The following is a 19,474-nucleotide window of genomic DNA, read 5'->3' as shown; positions in this document are numbered from 1 at the left end:
ATGTTCTCACTTTATCAAATATCCTTATTGGAAGATTAAAAAAAATGATATCAACACCAACTACATGGGACTTCCCTGGTGACGCAGAGGTTAAGAAACCACCTGCCAATGCAGGGGATACGGGTTCGAGCCCTGGTCTGGGAAGATCCCACATGATGTGGAGCAACTAAGCCTGTGAGCCACAACTACTGAGCCTGCGCTCTAGAGCCTGCGAGCCACAACTACTGAACCCACGTGCCACAACTGCTGAAGCCTGCGCGTCTAGAGCCCGTGCTCCACAAGAGAAGCCATTGCAATGAGAAGCCCGTGCACCGCAATGAAGAGTAGCCCCCATTCACTGCAATTAGAGACAGCCTGCGTACAGCAACAAAGACCCAACGCAGCCAAAAACAAAAACAAAAAACAAAACACCAACTACATTATTACTGGCGCGCATTCATTTATGTGCCAGCTCTGTGCTAATAGATCTCAGCTGATGCATGCCAGGGAGAGCGAATTTAACTAAATCAGGCAACTATGTCTCATTCCACTCAAGAATTATTACAGAGACAGAGTCAGAAAAAGATGGAAATCTATTATCACACTTGATCTTTGATTTCTTGATGGCTTTTTGATGTGTTTCCTACTGCATTGAACATGATTCTAATATTTAAAGATACACAATTTTTTTTTTTACAACGTGACCCCTCATCAAAAGCCAAGTGCTTCATTTAGTGCAATAGCAGTCAAAGATAATTTTGACAACCTTTGGTTTTTCACCTTGTCTGAGTAAGGTGCTGTTCCAATGTGCAAGTGTTGGTGCACTGAATCCTCACATCCACCCTGAAGTAAGGAAAATTATTTCTATTTATCAGATGAAGAAACTGAGGCTCAGACAGGTGAAGGCATCTGTTCAAGGTCACACAGCCAGGAAGTGGTGGCACTGGATTTGAAATCAGATCCATCAGATCCCAGAGCCCAATGTCTTCCCTACCACGCTGCACTGCCTCACAAAGACATTGCTTCATTCTCATGTCCAAGCCAGCCACTCTCTCTAGAGAAAAAGGCCCAAATCAGCTACACTGAGCTGGATCCCTTGAAAACCTTCCTCTTCCCCCTGGGCAATGGGCAGAAATAGGCGCATCACCTGATGCCCTGTCATTGCAACCTTGGTCTTTGTCAAAGGACTAGTTTAGAAAACTGGAGGTGATGGGCTTGTCCTTCCTACAACCTAGCTCCAAAGAGGCACTGATCCTTCTCCCTGACCCCGCCCCCATCTGGCATCTGCTCCTTCCGCCTCCCACTTTCTTCTAGCCCTGAATAGAGCTAAGGGGTCACAATAGAGCAGGAGTGCTGGCCAGGATGCATGGAAAGAGTGGGGGATCTAGGCTCTAGACCTGGCTCTGTTACTGACTTGCTGTGTAGTCTTGGGGAAGACCCCCCCCACTCTCAGTGCTTCTACATCCCCCTCAGCACAGTGAGGGACTTGGGCTTAATATCGCAAGAGTCCTCTAAACTCTAGTGATCCGTGGGTCTGTTTGCAACAAAATTCCAGGCTGAAATGAACAGATGTCTTGCTACGGGAGTCTTGAGTTTTTATGTGCGGGAAGAGATGTTTCCACTGGATCTGATTTTATGTTTTTTCCATGTGGTTAACCAGTTGTCCCTGCCCCCTTATGGAAAAATCCATCCTTTTCCCACTGATCAATTTGTGATGCTACCTGTTATTACGCATCCAGACTGATTTCCCTGCTCTTTTATTCCATTGGTTTGCTTGTCTATTGTTGCAACACCACCACATGATCTTACTTTAATGTAAGTCTTAGTATCTGGTAGAGTGAGTCTCCCATCTTGCTCTTCAAAGTTATCTTGGCAGTTGCTGGCCTTTTGTTCTCCCTTATGTGTATTAGAATCCGCGTATCAACTTCTACAAAAAACCCTGTTAGGATTTTGATTGGAAGTGTGTCACAATTAAAGATTTGGTAAGAACTGACATTTATGTGATATTGAAGTTTCCTGCCGACAGCAGCTCCTTTGAGAAGCAATGGAATGTGGCCTGAACTCTAAAGTCAGACCTGGGACAGACTCCCAGCTCTGATGAGGGGACAAATCACTTTATGTCTCTGAGTCTCGGTTTCCTTAACTGTAAGACAGCAGTGAAAACAATACCTACCTCACTGGTGGTCATGAGGATTAAATGAGATAATGCATGTAAAGCACTTAGCACAGTACTTAGCATACAGTAGGTGCTCAATAAGTAGAAACTGCTATTGATAATAATTATCCCCTTCTGTGCCTCTCACCAAAACTGCTATCTGCTTCCTGGGTGTTTTGCCAAGGATACTCCTGGCCTTGGAAAAAGTCATGACTCATGGGATTGCTAAGACATGCAATTTCCTGCCACCTCCCAACATGTTCCCCTATATTGTCCTAGGAGCTCAGGATCCAGGGCTGCACTCCTCCATCGGACTCAGTGAGGCATTGGGGGTGGCGGCTGACCTTTGATGGAGTAGGGCAGGGGAGGGCAGCAGGGGTCCAAGCCCCTGGGCCCTCAGTTCTGGGCCAGATTGAGAGGGAACTAGCCTACTGAAACCCCAAGCTATTGGCCCAGCCCAGATGGAAAGGACAGACAGAAAAGGGGAGACAGCTGAGATGACAGACAGAATGGAGGGAATAGACAGACAAATACAGCATCCTGGATGAGGATGGATGGGCAAAGCCAGAAGCTCTTTGGAGGTCATCCCATCATGTTCCTTCCCCCGAGCTCATTGGTGCCCCAAGCCTTTCAGACAATTTAGGGGTGGGTTGGGGAATGGCTGTGCTCACATGAGATCTTCCTGGGGATACTACTTGATCTTCCACCACCTTCTTCCCCTCCCTGGTGAGCCAGAAGAAGGCTGTGAGAGCCCCCAGAGAAGGATGGATGGAAAGGGTGTATGTGGCTACTCACCAGGCAGGTTGAGGGCTCCATTCCCCATAAATAGCAGCAGAAGCAGCAAAAGCCACTGGCTGCCCATCGTTCTGCTGGTTGATGGTCCTGGAGTCTTGGCCCAAACAGGGGAACAGATAGCACTCCAAGACAGTGAAGCACTGCTGGGGTGCCACCTCTCACCTGCCTGCTGAGTGCACCACCCCTGCCCCAGTTGTCCAGACTTCTTCCCAGCAGGCCCCAGGGGGCTTTTCAGGGCTGGAAGCAATGCCAGTGGGAGGGGATGAAGGGTGGAGTTTCCCGTCACCTGTAATCAGTGGGCCTCTGGGGATTCCCATTCCAACTGGTGAATATCCCCAAGGCCCCTAGTTGTCAGTCTTTGCTGAACAGCTGGGCAGAACTCTCACACAACATCCTTTCCAGCCTTCCCTTCGCACAACATCAGGGAACCTGAGTCTCAACCGTACAGCTGATCTCATCAGTCTCCCAGTTCTGGGGCTGAGTGCTGGCCGTTTGATTTTAGAGCTGGTGCTCAATCTTATCCTCTCCCGATTGCTCAGATGGGGAAAATGAGGCCCAGTGATTTGCCCAAGGATGAGAATCCACCGAGGCAGCTCTTCATAGTGCCCACGACTGCCACAGCTTTCTCAGACTCTGCATTGCCTAGCTTAGGACCTGCTGTGGCTCTCGATGGTCTTTGTATGAAGCTCCCAAAGAGGTCTCACAGGTCCCAAGTTCTCCACCGGACTTCATCCACCTGACCCTCAAATTCCTCCTGATGCCTTCCAGGAAGCTTCAGTGCTCTTCTTCCCCAGAGAGCCTGCCAGGACCCACACTTCGCCCAGCCATTCTCCATTGATCCAGGATAGAGCTTCCTGTACCTGCATGACTTGGTCGATGGTGACCCCATCAGACTAGAACTCCCCAGAATGAGGACCAGTCTCCTACACCTTCAGACACAGAGAGAGGTTAGGGCGTCTCCTTCATAAGAGAGGCACTCCCAACTGTGAGGAACTGTGAGGACCAGATTTTCACCCCCAGAATTTCGGACCCTGAGGGCAGGGATTACATCTCTACCGTTAAGTCAAAAATTTTCAGGGTGTGGATTTTCTCTCCCATTAGACTGGAAGCTCTGGAGGACAGCCAGTGACTCTCCCATTGGACAAACAGGCTCTTGAGGGGCAAGGCTGCCTCAAGGGTTTGGAGATCCACCAGTCAGACACATTGGTCCCAACACAAAAGTTTATTCCTGATACAGATACCTGGCCCCACTGGCCTCACCTTTCTTCTCTTGGTGCTTGGGCCCACTTAGACTCCATCTAGTTCTGGTCTAGCAGGATACCAGGGATGCCCATCCTTAGGGCAAATCCTGGCTGCCTTGGCCAGCACCCCCTTCTGTGCTCATCCTTGTGGTAGGGCTCCCACTCTCATCCAGCATCCTTCTCCATCCCGGCTCCTCTGGACCTGGGGCTCACAGGCACAAGCCCTAGAGATGCTGCCCCCTTCCATCCCCAGGCATCTGCCCGGGGGGTAAGGGAGAGGATGGGTTCAGGCCAGGATGTGCCAAGTCATGCTAGTGATGCAGAAGATGCAGTGGCTGGGTGTGTGTGCTCATGCCCGTTGGCTCCCGTCCTGCCCTCTCAGCGGCTCAATTTGTGTTTGTTAAGGAGTACATTTGTGTTGGATTCCTGAACCTGCAAACCAAGAGGTCTTCTTGTCAATGCCCCCACCCTGACATGGCAGATGCCCCCTTACTCCCCTCCTTCAGCTCAACAGCTGTTCATCCAGGCCTGGCAGGAAGTCCTTCACGTCTAACTCTAGCCTGCGGAGTCTGCTCTCCGACTGTGGGAGCTCAGGCCATGGACATTCACAAGGTTCCCAGTCTGATGGTGTGGGAAGCAGAAAGAAACTAAATAATGTGGGAGTGTGACTTTTTCTCCATAGAATCTTCCTCCCTCAGGAGGCTGCTCCTCTTATGCACCCTAGACAGGACCTGGGGGTCCTATGCCCCCAGTGGGCCTGAGTATCTGCCACTAAGCAGGGACTGAACCGCTCAAGTCTCACTAAGAAAGGGTAGGTTTGACGGTGCTGAAGACCAAGATGGCTCAGTGGTTGGAGCCCTATGGGAGGGGCGGGGCCTCCCGAAGAAGGAAAAGTTGGAACCTAACCAGATTGGCGGTGACTGCTGGGGTGCTTGGGAGTCTAGGGGGCGGACCAGATCTTGGAATAGACAGAGGCCTTGACTAATGGGGTTGAGGCTGAGCTGGGTGGCGTGGCGAGCTGAGTACCCATTGGGTAGGGGAAGGAAGCTGCACCTTTTCCCTGTTGACGAGCGCAGTGATCAAGTCTTGCTGGCAAGTCATCTCACGGGTGGCTGTGGAGGACCCGCTTGCCCTCGACGGGCTCCACGATAAGTGCCTGTGCATCAGCTCCTCCTCCTGTTCCTGGTTGAAGCGGATGGAGCGTACTTCGTCCACTATCCTGAGGGCGGAGAGGTGAGTGCGTTCCGAGGGTGAGGGTTGGAAGGCTGCCCTCCCATCTTTTCCCTGGTGTCCAGCCCCCTTCGCCCTCTCCCTTTACTCTGAGAGAGACCCAGGCCGAGGCTTAAGGCTCTTGTGAGATGCGAGGAACCGGGAGGTCTGGATTCCAGTTCCCTCACCGACAGGCTGGGGAAACCTGGACAATTCACTTAACCTCTCTGGGCCCCAGGGTCCGCATGATAAAATGGTGAGGGCGTGGGCTTCCCTGGTGGCGCAGTGATTGAGAGTCCGCCTGCCGATGCAGGGGACGCGGGTTCGTGCCCCGGTCCGGGAAGATCCCACATGCCGCGGAGCGGCTAGGCCTGTGAGCCATGGCCGCTGAACCTGCGCGTCCGGAGCCTGTGCTCCGCAACGGGAGGCCGCAACAGTGAGAGGCCCGCGTACCGCAAAAGAAAAAATATGGTGAGGGCGTGAGGCCAGAAGAATCTGAGGCTCCACTCAGCCCTGACTCACGAGACTCGAGGGTACCCCCAGTACCCGCCCTACGTGTTGAGCTCATCTCGGATCTCCTTGTACTGCATCAGGTTCTCCTGTATTGCCTCGAGCACCAAGCAGAAGTTGTCGAATGTGTTTTCTGAGAGGTTCGTCGGGAGGCCCCCCATAAACGGCTCCTGGGGGACGCCAGATGTCTCCAAACGGGCGACCACACAGTGCACCAGCGGCAGCTCGTTATTCCCATTTCCCTCCTCGCTGCCTGTCTGGGGAGGGGGAAATGGAGAGGGAAGGACAGCTCAGCCGGCACCCCCTCCCCTTGCCCCTTCCTGCTTGGCTTCAGGGAGGATGAGTCTCAGGTCACCAGGGTTCTAACGCCCCTTGTTTCAGCTCTAACCAATCTTAGGCTCTCTCCTTTGCTGTGGGAGCTTAACTTGAAATGCGCGAGCCCATCCCTCACCTTTTTGGAAATTCTCACCCCTTTTCAAAACCTAGTGCTTCCCCCACCATTTCACTCCTGATAAATCCTACCCAGCAAACTTCTGAAACCCTATCTACTCTCAAGTCACAGCCCACAGCCCTCAACACTTTAGGCAATACTCCACCCTACACTCTCCAGCCTTTCGGAAGCTCTACCCCTGAATGAGTAACACTATAGCTAATATTTATTGAGTTCTTAGTATGTGCCAAGTACTGTTCGTTTACCCATGAAATTATCATAATAGCCCTATGAAGTACTATAATTATTTTCATTTTACAGGAGAAGAAATTGAGGCTTAGATTGGTTAAACGCCCTAAGGTCACTCAGCTGCTTAGATTTTAGTTGCCATAGAACAAAACACCTAGGAACTCCACACTCCTCAGAAGCCCCCGTTGGTGAGTTGGCCGTGGGCAATGCTGCCTCCGCATCTCAGGCTTGGCTTTCTTCAGGCCCTCGAGTGTGCGCGCGCGCACAAACACACACGCTCAATTCAGCACTCATATACACTCTGCCTCACCCCCCTCTGCCCTCCCCATCTCACTCACCTCACTGAAGACTATTTGATGCTGTTGCCCCTGTTCGCCTGCCTTTATCATTTGCTCCAGATTGGTGGTGACCACGACGACCAACAGGTTGATGCCAATGAAGGCACTGATGGTGATGAAGATGGCAAAGTAGATGGCGCCCCCAATCTCCACTGCGTACTCCCTTGTCTCCATCCTGGAGATGGCAGTCAGGGGCCCTATCACCTCCCTGGCCCTTTGGGCCTCAGTTTCCTCATCTATGAGATGGGGAAATTATCTGAAGGCCCGCTGGGACTTCTGCTGCCTCACTGCTGTTGTGGAGCTCTAATGCCTTACTCCTAATTGTTCCCGCAGCTGCTCTTTACTGAGCGCCAGCTGTACTGCCAGACAGTGGGCGGTCCTCAAGCCAGCCCTGCAAGGTGGGGATTTGTACGTCAGCATTACCGAGTTTAATCTATTGGTTATATTCTTTAGTCGTGTCGTTCTTATTATAAAAAGTAATTCAAGCTCATTGTAGAAAGATCAGAAGGAAAATATACAGGAAAAAAATCCCACCCACTGTTAATACCTATTATAAATCTCCCATAAAATATTTTCCCAAATAATAGTTTTCTCTCTCCTGCTATGCGTGTGTGTGCATGTGCGTGCACACAGTGCCAGTCTCTGCTAATTCTCACAGCAATCCATGACACGGTTAATAATGTATTTTAATCTCCAGTTGACAGATGAGGAAACGGAGGCTCAGACGGCTGCACGGCTAGTGCAGTGGAGCAGACTCAGAACCCCCGGCCACCTTTATTGCACACTCCATGATTTTTCTACTGCCTACATCATAATGGGTAATGAGTGCAGAAGCCCCTTTACCAGCTGGGCTTCTACTCTCACATGAAGGAGATAAAAAGAAAATCAGTTAGGGGGACCCACTCCCTGGAGGGGACTGGAAACAAATAGAGTTTAGGCTTAATGGGAAAGAGGTAAAGAACAGAACCCAGGCAGCCATCTGTGGCCAATAATGACCCTGGGCAGTGGGTCTCAGAATGAATAAATGAGACCCTAAGTTCTCAGGAGTGCAGGCAGTTTGGTGGGCTCCAGTGGGGGCTGGGAGGCTGCCTTGGAGCGCTAGATGCAACCACAGACCTGCTCCCTTGCCCAAGGCCTAGCTGCCCAGCTGCTGAGCATAATGGGAGAAATCTCCCTGAATAGCCTGCAGTGGGACCTTGAATGGGTGGAGTTTCATTGGGAATGACTCTTCAAGTAGACTACAAACCCAGAGCCCTCAGCTCCAGGGAGCCTGCTTTTCTCCAGTCTAAAGCCCCAGGCATCCCCCTCCTGCTGTGCCATCCTCATCCCAAGCCCTGGAGCAGCACGTCTCCCTCCCCAGTCAGTTTTTTGCCCCTGGGAGCCCAGCCCCTCCCTGGCTAGCTTGCCTGGATTGGGCCCCACCCCCCTCCCCTGGAAGCCCCATGGGCACTCACTGAAAGTTACTGTAGATGTCCACCCAGCCATCCTGGGTGATGCAGATGAAGAGGGTATACAGGGCAACCTGCATGTTCTGGAAATGCATGGGCACGAATGCACCAAAGAGAGTGACCCCGAATACTGAGAACACCTGCCAGAGAGACCAGAGACCCGCCCGGACTTCACCAGAGGGCCTTAGGGACAGGCCATGCAAATGAGCTGCCAGGGGAGTCACAGGGCTTCAGGCCCATAGCCTCTCCTCTTCTCCAGACACCCTGTATCCCCAGGGACCTAGGGGCCTGTTCAGGGAAGGGGAGTAGCCGGGGGCAGGGAAGGGCACTGACCAGCATGAAGAAGAGGATGAGCGCCATGATGTAGGCCATGTCGGGCACTGACTGCAGGATGACACGGATGATCCGGGCCAGGGGCTCCACTGCCATGCACACGTGCACCAGACGAAGTACCCTGTGGCAGAGCCTCTCAGGGGTGCCCCTCGGCCCTTCCCAGACCCCTCCTCCTCACCATCCCCCCACCTGCCCAGAAAGGCAGAGCTGATCCCCACCTGGTAAAAACCCCTTCCTCTCTTTCCCAGGGTCCAGACAGGTCCCTCCTTTTCTCAGTTCCCAGCTTACCTGAGGGTGTAGGTGATAGAGATGGCACTGAGTTCATTAACGAAGAACCCCAGGAGCAAGATAAAGATGATAAGGAAGTTGAGGATGTTCCAGCCGTCCTGGGGGGTGGGCCAGCCCCAGCAGGGTCTGTCAGGCCCAGCCCATGGGTTCATCCTGGGTCTGCCCTCCGTACACCCCAAGGATGGGGGACTCAGTGGTCCTCTCGAAGCAGGGCCAGTCATCTGCCATCCACTGCTGTTACTCATCCTGCTGTCGCCCCAAACACGCCACAAAACATGCATGCGCTCGCTGTCTCATACATGTGTCAATAGCCAAGTGCAGTGTCTGAAGCACACAGTGGAGTCTCTCATATATACACAGCCAGTTCCTAAGCTGAGCGCCCACCTTGGCTACTGCGCTGCTGACAATGGCCTTGCCCTGCAGTTAGGTGACCTGAGAGTGTTTGGATGCTCCAGCTTTGTGTGACACACACTACAATTAACAATAAAATGAAAATAAATACTGATTACAACATTAAGGAACAGTGCTTCAATAGCCAGGTCAGAGGTGAACTAACTCTCACTGCAGAAGAAAGGCACATTTTGCAAGCCCTTTGTCCAATATGGCACAAACTCTTTTAGAATGGGGATGGAGGAAGGAAGCTCAGGTGTATGACAAATTTGAGCACAACCACTACAGAGGAGAATTTGCTCTAATAAACAATCCGCATTTACCTTTGACCAGTGATCCCACTTCTCGAAATCCGACCCACACAAACTCTAGTACACGTACAAAATGGCATTTGTAGAAGGCTGAAAATAACCAAAGTGTTCAGCAATTGGGACACTGGTTGAATAAACTACTGCACATTCAGTGGAGTATAGGATAGTAAGAAAGGTCTCCATGTACTGATACAGAAAGATCCATTAAGTGACAAAAAGGAAAGTGCAGAACAGTGTTTACAGTATGCTACTGTTAGGAAAGGGAAGACTAAAAATATGTACATATTTGCTTATGATTGCAAAATAAACACTAGGAGGATAAACGAGATTATAAATAACGAAGATTATCTGAAGAGGGTGGGGGTGAGGGAAAGGGAAGAAAGGTCAGGAGTGGGAACAAGAATTCTGTGTGTGCCTTTCAGTACAGTCTTTTTTTTTTTTTAATTGTAGTATAGTCGCTTTACAGTATTGTGTTGGTTTCTGCTGTACAGCAAAGTGAATCAGCCACACGTACACATATATCCCCTCTTCCTTGGATTTCCTTCACATTTAGGTCACCACAGAGCACCGAGTAGAGTTCCCTGTGCCATACAGTCTGTTCTCATTAGTTATCTGTTTTATACATAGTAGTGTATATATGTCGATCCCAATCTCCCAATCCATCCCACCCCCGCTTCCCCCCTTGGTATCCATTCGTTTGTTCTCTACGTCCGTGACTCTATTTCTGCTTTGCAAATAAGTTCATTTATACCATTTTTCTAGATTCCACATATATGTGTTAATATATGATATTTGTTTTCTTCTTTCTGACTTACTTCATTCTATATGACAGTCTCTCAATACAGTTTTGACCAATATGTAGCTGCATTAAGAGAACTTGTTTTTAATTTTATTTATTTATTTATTTATGGCTGTGTTGGATCTTTGTTTCTGTGTGAGGGCTTTCTCTAGTTGTGGCAAGCCAGGGCCACTCTTCATCGCGGTGCGCGGGCCTCTCACTATCACGGGCTCTGTTGTTGCGGAGCACAAGCTCCAGATGCACAGGCTCAGTAGTTGTGGCTCACGGGCCTAGTTGCTCCGCGGCATGTGGGATCTTCCCAGACCAGGGCTCGAACCCATGTCCCCTGCATTGGCAGGCAGACTCTCAACCACTGCGCCACCAGGGAAGCCCTATGTAGCTGCATTAAATATTCAAAAAGAAAATGATTTTTAATGGAGAAAAAGTTCTTAAATTAGGCAGTCCAATAAACACAAGCCCTCCTTGTGTTTCACATTCAAAGTGTTGGTGCCTAAACATACACAAGGAGACACAAGTCTGCCTGTCTACAGATCCATCCCTCTATCCATTCAGTATTAAGCTCCTACTATATGCCACACCTCAAATCAGATCCTGAAGATACAGGATTTCGCCCTGCTTGGCTCACAGACTATTTTGAGGGAGGTGGATAGACAGTAATTTTTTTTTTTTTTTGCGGTACGCGGGCCTCTCACTGTTGTGGCCCCTCCCATTGCGGAGCACAGGCTCTGGACACGCAGGCCCAGCGGCCATGGCTCACGGGCCCAGCCACTCCGCAGCATGTGGGATCTTCCCGGACTGGGGCACGAACCCCTGTCCCCTGCATCGGCAGGTGGACTCTCAACCACTGTGCCACCAGGGAAGCCCCAGACAGTAAGTTTTAACTCCAGGTGAGAGGTGAGTACAAAGCATTAGGGAGACAGAGCAACAACTAACCTAGCCTGGGAGAGACAGGAAGACTTCCTGGAAGAGAAAACATCTGCAAGAGTCTTAAGCTGTAAGTAGGAGGAAAGCAAGTGAGTAAGTGGCAAAGAGATTTTATAGACTAGGGGTCAGCATGGGCATGAGGTGAGAAACAGCAGTGTGTATGTGTGTGTGTGTGTGTGTGCATGCACTTGAAAGTGTGTGTTGGGGAATGCCACTACAAGCAGCTTGATGTAGCTGGAATACCCAAGGGTAAAGCCAGGAGTGATAAGGCTGCAAAAGCAAGCAAGAGCCACATCATGGAAGGCCTTAAGCACAGTGAGGCATTTAGCCCTGATCCTAGAAACAATAGGGAGCCACTGGAGCAGTTTAAGTTACTTTGTCTTGGGCCTTCAGAAAATTACTTTGATGGCAGGTGGGGTACACAGGAAGCCATAGCAACATCCTGGTGAGAGAAGACAAGGTAAGAGCTAGAACAGGGATAGCAGAGATGCAGAGGCAGCAAGAAATCTGAGAAATATTTAGGTGGTGAAATAGTAATTAATAGGCTATGGAGGTAAGGAGAGGGAGGAGCCACACAAGGGCCACGGAAAAGGGGGCACTAGGGGCAAAACTCTGGGGAGCCCCACGTGCCTGGGTAATATTTGAGATATTAACTTGCAGACTTTCCTCCCTCCCCTGCATTCTCCCTTTCCATCTACCCATTCAACAGGGAGCAGTCCTTGTACACTGGGACCAGGGGAGGGGTTGGGGGTGGGGAAGGAGACAGCAGAGGGCCTCTAACAAGCCCTGGCTTTTGGCCCTGGGAGGCTATAGCCCCAGAGGAAGGTTAGGGTTTGGGACATTAGTTCTCAGCCATTAGTTCTGGAGGGTGGTTTTGCCTTCCGGAGGACATGTGGCAATGTCTGGGGACATCCTTGATTGTCACAGGTAGGAGGGTGCTAATGGCATCTAATGGGTAGAGGCCAGGAATGCTGCTAAACAATGCACAGGACAGTCCCCCGACAACAAAGAATTATCCAGGCCAACATGTCAACTGTGCCGAGGCTGAGAAATCTTGCCCTTGAGAGGACAAGCAGAGTGGCTTGGAAGAACAGAAGATTCTCAGGCTTGCTCCAGTTCTCTTGTGTTAATGAAACGGAGCTTAGCTTTGAAAGTGCAGGCCCCTTGAAAGTGCAGGCCTTCCTAACTGCTGCTAAAAGTGAGACAGGCTGGGGCCTGGGACCCTTGGCTGCAGTGCCTGCACCTGATACAAGACTCCTGGAGCAACAAAATACAAAGAAACTATAAGGGACTAAAAATAACTGCATGCATGAGCAGCTGGGGCAAATTATGGACAAAAAGATACAAAAGGTCCAAATGCCACTTCTGAAGAACAGGGAGCAAAGGCAGGGGGTTGGGATCAAAAGCAGGGTACTGTGCATGCCCCTTGCACACATCACCAAAGGGGTGGGCAAACCACCCAAGCCACAAGCTCATCCCCCCTCTGAAGAGAGTGGGCAAGAGAACTTGTTAATTGTTCTCTCTCCCCCCTGCTGCAGCAGGGGCCCCAATAAAGCCTTCCCTGAATTTCTTGTCTGGCCTCTGATCAGTTTCTATTAATTAAGGAGGCCAAGAACCCTGGCCGGTAGCAAAAGAAATCTCACGTCTACAGGAAGGAAGAAATGTTCTCTCTCATGCAACAGATGTCTGCCTGTAACCTAGAGCTAGTTCTGAAAAAGTGGTGCATTGAAATGTTCACAAAAAGCATGGTACCTATTCTCCTCTCCAGTGTGGAGACATGTAAATATGCACCATCCTATTCTATTTTCTGTTAATAAACATCCTCCCAAGTGTTGTTTTCACAAAGCATACTTTAAGACATCTGGGGCTTCCCTGGTGGCACAGTGGTTAAGAATCCACCTGCCAATGCAGGGGACACGGGTTCGAGCCCTGGTCCGGGAAGATCCCACATGCTGCGGAGCAACAAAGCCTGTTCACCACAACTACTGAGCCTGTGCTCTAGAGCCCGTGCTCTGCAACAAGAGGAGCCACCGCAATGAGAAGCCTGTGCACCGCAACGAAGAGTAGGCCCTGCTCGCCGCAACTAGAGAAGGCCCGTGTGCAGCAACGAAGACCCAACACAGCCAATAAATAAATAAATAAATGTATTAAAAAATATATATCTGGACTTCAGAAATATTGTTCTAGGTTCTACATTCTGTGTTCTATGAAGTGACACCTCTAACCCCTGGAAAGCTTGTAATTCTCATTGGTTTTCCTGGTAAAGGTATTTAAATGATGATTCCTTTTTATGAAAGGTATAAAAATCTGATAGGTGTTTCTTTTCAAAGCCTCTTCTTGCACATGCCCAAAGGCAAGATAAATCCCTTGACTCCAGAAATCCCTTAACTCTATAAGTCCTATTGAAACAAAGAATTTGAGTCTTTGTCTCATTTTATGTAATGTTAAGATCTGTTCCCACCCAGACAGCTTTTTGATACCCTCCAGAAGAGGGGTAGGCCAACTATAGCCCAAGGGCCAAATTGACCAGCAGCCCCTCTTTTTAAAGACCCTCAGGTTTAGAATGGTTTATATATATATATATATATATATATATATGTTTTATGTTTTGTGACATGTGAAAATTACATAAAGTTCAAATTTTAGTATTCACAAATAAAACTGATTTGGAACCTAGCCATGCTCATTTGTCTATGTACTGTCTATGGCTGCTTTTGTGCTCTCACAGCAGAAGTGAGTGTTTGCAACAGAGACTGTATGGTCCACAAAGCTTAAAATATTTATCTGGCCCTTGTGAAAATTAATAAAGGGAAACCTCACTACAATGGAATTGGGAGGCCAAAAGGGGGAGCTCTCACGCAGTATCACTAGATGTCAATTACAGGAAGAATTGTCAATTACAGACTTGAACAGAAAAATCCCAAAGGGGAAAGAATCATCAATTACAGGCCCCAACAGGAAAAGATGTACATTGCATCTCCTGCAAGAAATCAACTATTCCAGCAACTCAGCCAATGAGAGACCACCATCACCCTGAACTCTCACTTTTCGCCAGTAGATTTTGGTTCAAAACAACCCTTCCCAACTTCCTCCTTTTTCTCTATAAAATAACGTTCCTCTCAATTGTTTGTTGGACTAGTCTATGGCTTATGCTGTCGTTTGCTAGTCCTGATTTGCGATTCCTCTGCTATTCCCAGATAAACCCTTTTTTGCTGGTAAAATAACTGTTTTATTCTTAAGGTCAACACCCCTTACAGAAAATCTTTATTGACCCCTGTTCTTGAACCCTGTAAATTAAGGTGGATACTCTCAACTGTATTTCTCTGATAAGGAAATCAAGGTTTGCCCAGGATTGCAGAACTAGGGAAGGCTGGGTCAGGAACTGGAACCCCGGGAGGCTGCACTTGTAGTACAAATTACTTTCTGCCACATCACAGACATCTCAGAAGTAGTTAGTTTCTCCTTCTGCATGAGCACACATGCACACACATGCACACACACCCCTCCACCTGTGCACCTTGCAGGGCCAGGTGGATGGGGATGGGGTGGGGTGCTGTCCCTAAGGAGGAATAGATGTGATGGCAGGGAGGGCCCAGGATCTCACCTTCCAGAAAATCCAGAAGCCATTTAACCAGCCGAGGAGAAGTTCACAGATAAGGATAGTCAGCACAATGTCATCTATGGTAGAGAACAACTCATAGTGTTTCTACATGGAAGATAGAGAAAAGGAAGGGCAGAGAGGTGAGTAGGGGGTGGCAAGACCAGGGAGAGAGCATGTCTTCAGGGGAGGGGAAGCCCAGATTCTTACTGCTCTTCATCAGCATCTTTGTAGCTCCCTTTAGAGCACCCCTTCCATGTACGTGCTAGGCACCGTGCTAAGACCACAAATGTATTATTTCATGTTACCATCACCATTGTCCTATGAAGTAGGTTTAATTTCCATCTTGCACTTGATGGGAACCTCAGAGAGGTGCCCAAGGTCAGGCAGTTAATGATAAAGACTGTTGTCTGACTACAAACCCTTGTTCTTAACCTCTAGAGTAGGAAAAGGGAGGTGGAGAAAGGCAGAACAGACTCCAGGATTGGGAGGAAAAGACCTGGCCCTTGAGATGGAGGACACCAAGCCCCATCCTTGCTTCTCTGATTGTCCCAACCACTCCTGCTGCTCCAGCTCCCAAATCCCCCCAGCCAGACCTGACCAAGCTCCTGGGTATCCCCCTACTCACGGGTCCAAGACATGTTCCTGGGTGGACGGATTGATGGATGGATCCATGACTTTGAGTTCTGTTTAAAACCCAACTCATGTTCACGCAATCTCCTGTTAAGCTGTGACTCTGATATAGTTTGGGACATGAACAGCTCCCAGCCCCCAACTCCACCCTGGCAGTTACCAAAGTCACCTGGACTCCTCCCTTTCCTCACCTCCATGACCCACAGACTCAGTGCTTCAAGCCTCTTGCTCCCCACACCTTGCCACCAACCCCATCCACCAGCCAGTGCAAGGCTGGGCAGAGTTTCTTCTTCTTTTTTTTTTTTGGCCACACCACGCAGCATGCGGGATCTTAGTTCCCTGACCAGGGATCGAACCCAGGCCCCCTGCAGTGGAAGCACGGAGTCCTAACCACTGGACCACCAGGAAATTCTCTGGGCAGAGTTTCTGAAACTCAGATGGGAGCTAAAGTTTATGGGCTTCCAGCCTGTTCCAAATTCCCAAAGGGCATCATGGGCCAGGGACATCTGCCTACAAAAAGGAAGGGCTTTCTTTCCCTTCATCTTTCCCTTCAGCTCTACCCCACTGGCCACTGGTGGCAATAGGCTCTCCTTACTATTTATTCAAAGAGCTTCCTCAACAGTCCCCCTGCCTTCTCCAAGTCATGCACATCTGTGGCTAAATCAGAGTTGCCTTCTCCACCCACAAAGCTTTCATGGCCCCCTATGGCCTGCAGGGTGAGGTTCAAAACCAGTCTGGCATTCACAAGTCTCTAGGATTTGACCTTCATGGGCACATATCCTATATCAGGGATTTTAGCATTTTTGACTGGGACTCAAAGAAATATATTTTACATTTTACACCATAATGCTTTCTCTCCCTCTCCCCTCCTCCCCTCCCTCCCTCTCCCCCACTACAATTTCTACTTCATTCTTTTTCATTTTATTTCATTCTACTTCAAAATGCTGCTATCTACACTCTGAACTCGTTTCATGAGCCATTGATGGGTTTTGATCTGCCCTGTAGTCTACACATTCTACAAACCTTGGCAATTGGGTTTCTGCCTCCACCACATCACAGGCAGCTTGTGTCAAGGTCACAAGAGCTAAACAAGGGATGCTTCATAGTCCTTTCCTTGCCTTGTCTCCTAGCCACATCTGACCCTGTGCCTGCTCCCTTGGTAATGCGCTCTCCTGGGGTTCCTCCCACTCCTCTGGCCACTCCCCCTCAGCATCCTTTGGCATCTCCTCCTCTATTTTCTGCCCTCTACTTGGAGGCTCTCCTCAGAGCTCTGTCTTGGTCCTCTTCTCACTCAACACTCTCTCCAGGCAACCTCATCCATTCCTTGAGCTTCGGCAACCATCCACCTAGATGCCAGTCACTCTCATGTTGCCATACTTTAAACCCTGGCTTTCCTGGATAAACAACAAGTCCTACTGTATAGCACAGGGAACTATACAATATCCTATGATAAACCACAGTCAATATCCTATGATAAACCACAATGGAAAAGAATATAAAAAAAGAATGTCTAGGGCTTCCCTGGTGGCGCAGTGGTTGGGAGTCCGCCTGCCGATGCAGGGGACGTGGGTTCGTGCCCCAGTCCGGGAAGATCCCACATGCCACGGAGTGGCTGGGTCCGTGAGCCATGGCCGCTGGGCCTGCGCGTCCGAAGCCTGTGCTCCGCAGCGGGAAAGGCCACAGCAGTGAGATGCCCGCGTACCGTAAAAAAATTGTATATATATATATATATATATATATATATATATATATATATATATAACTGAATCACTTTGCTGTACAGCAGAAATTAACTCAACATTGTTAATCAACTATACTTCAATTAAAAAAATAAAAGTAAAGTAAAATAAAATAAACTTTGGCTTTCCAATGACATAGGATAAAACCCATCCTCTTTAACGAGACCCTGTGTGATCTGCTGCTGACCACCCCTCTGAACTCATCAGTCACCACACTGGACATTTTAAAGATATTGATTTTCAATAGCACAATCCACGTATGTGGTAGACTCCTTGTAAGAAATTAAAACATCAAGGGTAAGACCCAAGCCATAGCAGACTTCAAGCTGGACACACAGAACTCACTTCCATGCTGTTTGTTCTGCCCAAGACACCCTTCTCCACCTCTCTCTGCCTGGCCAACTCCTATTCATTCTTTGCTCTCTGCTTAAATGTCCTTTTCTCCAGGAAGCCTTCCCTGACCCCCAGATTAGGGTCAATGCCTCCTCTGAGCTTCCACATACTCTGTGACACCCAGGCATTTGGAATGATATGTCTGTCTATCTGAGACAGAACTGGGTCTGTTGTGTCCGTACCTGGCACTGAGTGCAGTATCTGGTACAGAGTGATTCTCACTTAGTGGCTATTGATTAAAATGGGATACCCTTCCCCACAAGGCACCCATTTGCCTGCCTCTGCTCACACCACTTTTCTGTTGTCCTTCCTCTGCAAATCCAATGCCTTTCTCAAAGCTGGGTCCCCCCTACCACGAAGTCTTCCTTGATCTTTAAGAAAGTCAGCACTGACAGGCCCTTGAAGAGCATCCAATCCAACCATCATGAACAGATGAGGAGCCTGAGGCCCCGAGAGGGAAGTGACTTGCCCAGGCCCCTGTTAGATCAGTGGGTCAGAGGTCAGGCTGGAGTCCCACCTGGTCAAGAACGGAGTTGGTGCGGAGAGCAATGGTGATGGCATTGACCACCAGCAGCACGGCCAGCAGCAGGTGGAAGGCCGGGTGTCGGAGCAGCTCCTTGACATACATGCGAGTGATGAACTCCTGCATGTCCCAGGCATCCTGGGAGAGGGTGGGGGACCTTCCTTCAGGCAGGTGTCACCGTAGGAGGCCTCTGCCTGGAAGTTTGCTCTCAGTGAATAGGGACCCTTGGGGGCCACTCTTGGGAAAGAAGTTGCCTGAGAAGGGATCATGGAACGGGGGCCTCAATGTAGAGGTCACTACCTAAATGGCCACTAAAAGCGGGTCACTGCTGGGTGGTCTTTGTAGGGGTCATTGTAAGGGAGACTCTTTTGGGGTCTCTGCTGGGGAGTGGCTGTCATTATATAGGGGCTCCTGTAGGGGCACTGCCGGGTGGTTACTAACATCCCATGGCAGGGGCGGTCACTGCAGGGATCACAGCTGGGACATTTAGAAGGCAGAAGGGGCAGAGGTATTCTGAGGGCCGGTTGCCCCATAGACACAGCTGCACAAGGGTCACTGTGGGGGTGAGGATTGCTGCAGACCCCCCAACAGGCTGCAGGCCCGGCCTCGGCCTTACCTTACTGCTAGTGATATCTCGGCGGTTGACGAGCACCTGCTCCTCTGGCCGGAGGTAGGGCTCGTGAGCGGCCCTCTGCAAGGGCGAGGAGAGGGCCCATCAGTGCAGCCACTGCCCCTCCGGACTCAGTATGGTCCTCCAGTGCCCCGTCCCGCCCCAGGATGCCCAGCTTGGGCAGTGCAGCCAGGCAGGTACCACCTACCATGCGGTTCAAAGGATTGATATAGGTGGTGTCAGTCCAGTGCTGCCACCAGGTCCTCTGGTTATGCGCCATAGTTGCTCAGTGTCCCTCCCACTCCTCAAAGAAACTTCATTCCAAGCTGTCCTGCCCCCCTTCGGTGATATCATAGAGGCTTCTGTGACCTCCACCTGTCCGCATTCCACCAAGGAATTCTCACACCAAGAGAAGCTCTTCCCACTGACTCCCCTCAGTATGCCACAGAGGAGGCCATGGACACCAAGGGGCTGGGTGGGGTCAGAGGTCAGAGGCTGATAAGAGCAGGTCAGGTCTCCTGTGCAGCCTGGATGGAGACACAGGGGCGGGTCCCTGCTCTGTATCTAGGAGCTGGAGGT

The 19,474-nt window shown here is 50.0% G+C and overlaps 1 protein-coding gene across 1 annotated transcript; it reads right to left on the bottom strand.

Annotated features, from left to right (window-relative positions):
* Positions 1-4,548: 4,548 nt before the first annotated feature.
* CATSPER4 (cation channel sperm associated 4) lies at positions 4,549-19,175 on the bottom strand. Its single transcript, XM_059999735.1, has 11 exons — positions 19,104-19,175; positions 18,902-18,976; positions 18,280-18,423; positions 15,004-15,105; positions 8,976-9,073; positions 8,688-8,808; positions 8,361-8,494; positions 6,907-7,081; positions 5,935-6,146; positions 5,224-5,389; positions 4,549-4,602 (listed from the first exon to the last, which is right to left on the bottom strand). The coding sequence occupies exons 1-11, from the start codon at positions 19,173-19,175 to the stop codon at positions 4,549-4,551; spliced, it is 1,353 nt and encodes a 450-aa protein (XP_059855718.1).
* Between the last annotated feature and the right edge of the window lie 299 nt (positions 19,176-19,474).

This window comes from Delphinus delphis, chromosome 1, assembly GCF_949987515.2.
Source record: "Delphinus delphis chromosome 1, mDelDel1.2, whole genome shotgun sequence".
Taxonomy (NCBI): Eukaryota; Metazoa; Chordata; class Mammalia; order Artiodactyla; family Delphinidae; genus Delphinus; species Delphinus delphis.
This window is presented reverse-complemented; position numbering and strand designations above follow the sequence as displayed.

What these genes read in the sequence shown, in the direction of transcription:
- CATSPER4 (XM_059999735.1), bottom strand. Translation starts at nt 19,175, where the DNA reads ATGGCGCATAACCAGAGGACCTGGTGGCAGCACTGGACTGACACCACC. An exon ending in GCTTCTGGATTTTCTGGAAG is followed by an intron (nt 9,074 to 15,003) that starts GTGAGATCCTGG and finishes CCCACCCCCCAG; the next exon opens with GACGGCTGGAACATCCTCAA. An exon ending in TCTATCACCTACACCCTCAG is followed by an intron (nt 8,809 to 8,975) that starts GTAAGCTGGGAA and finishes GCTCTGCCACAG; the next exon opens with GGTACTTCGTCTGGTGCACG.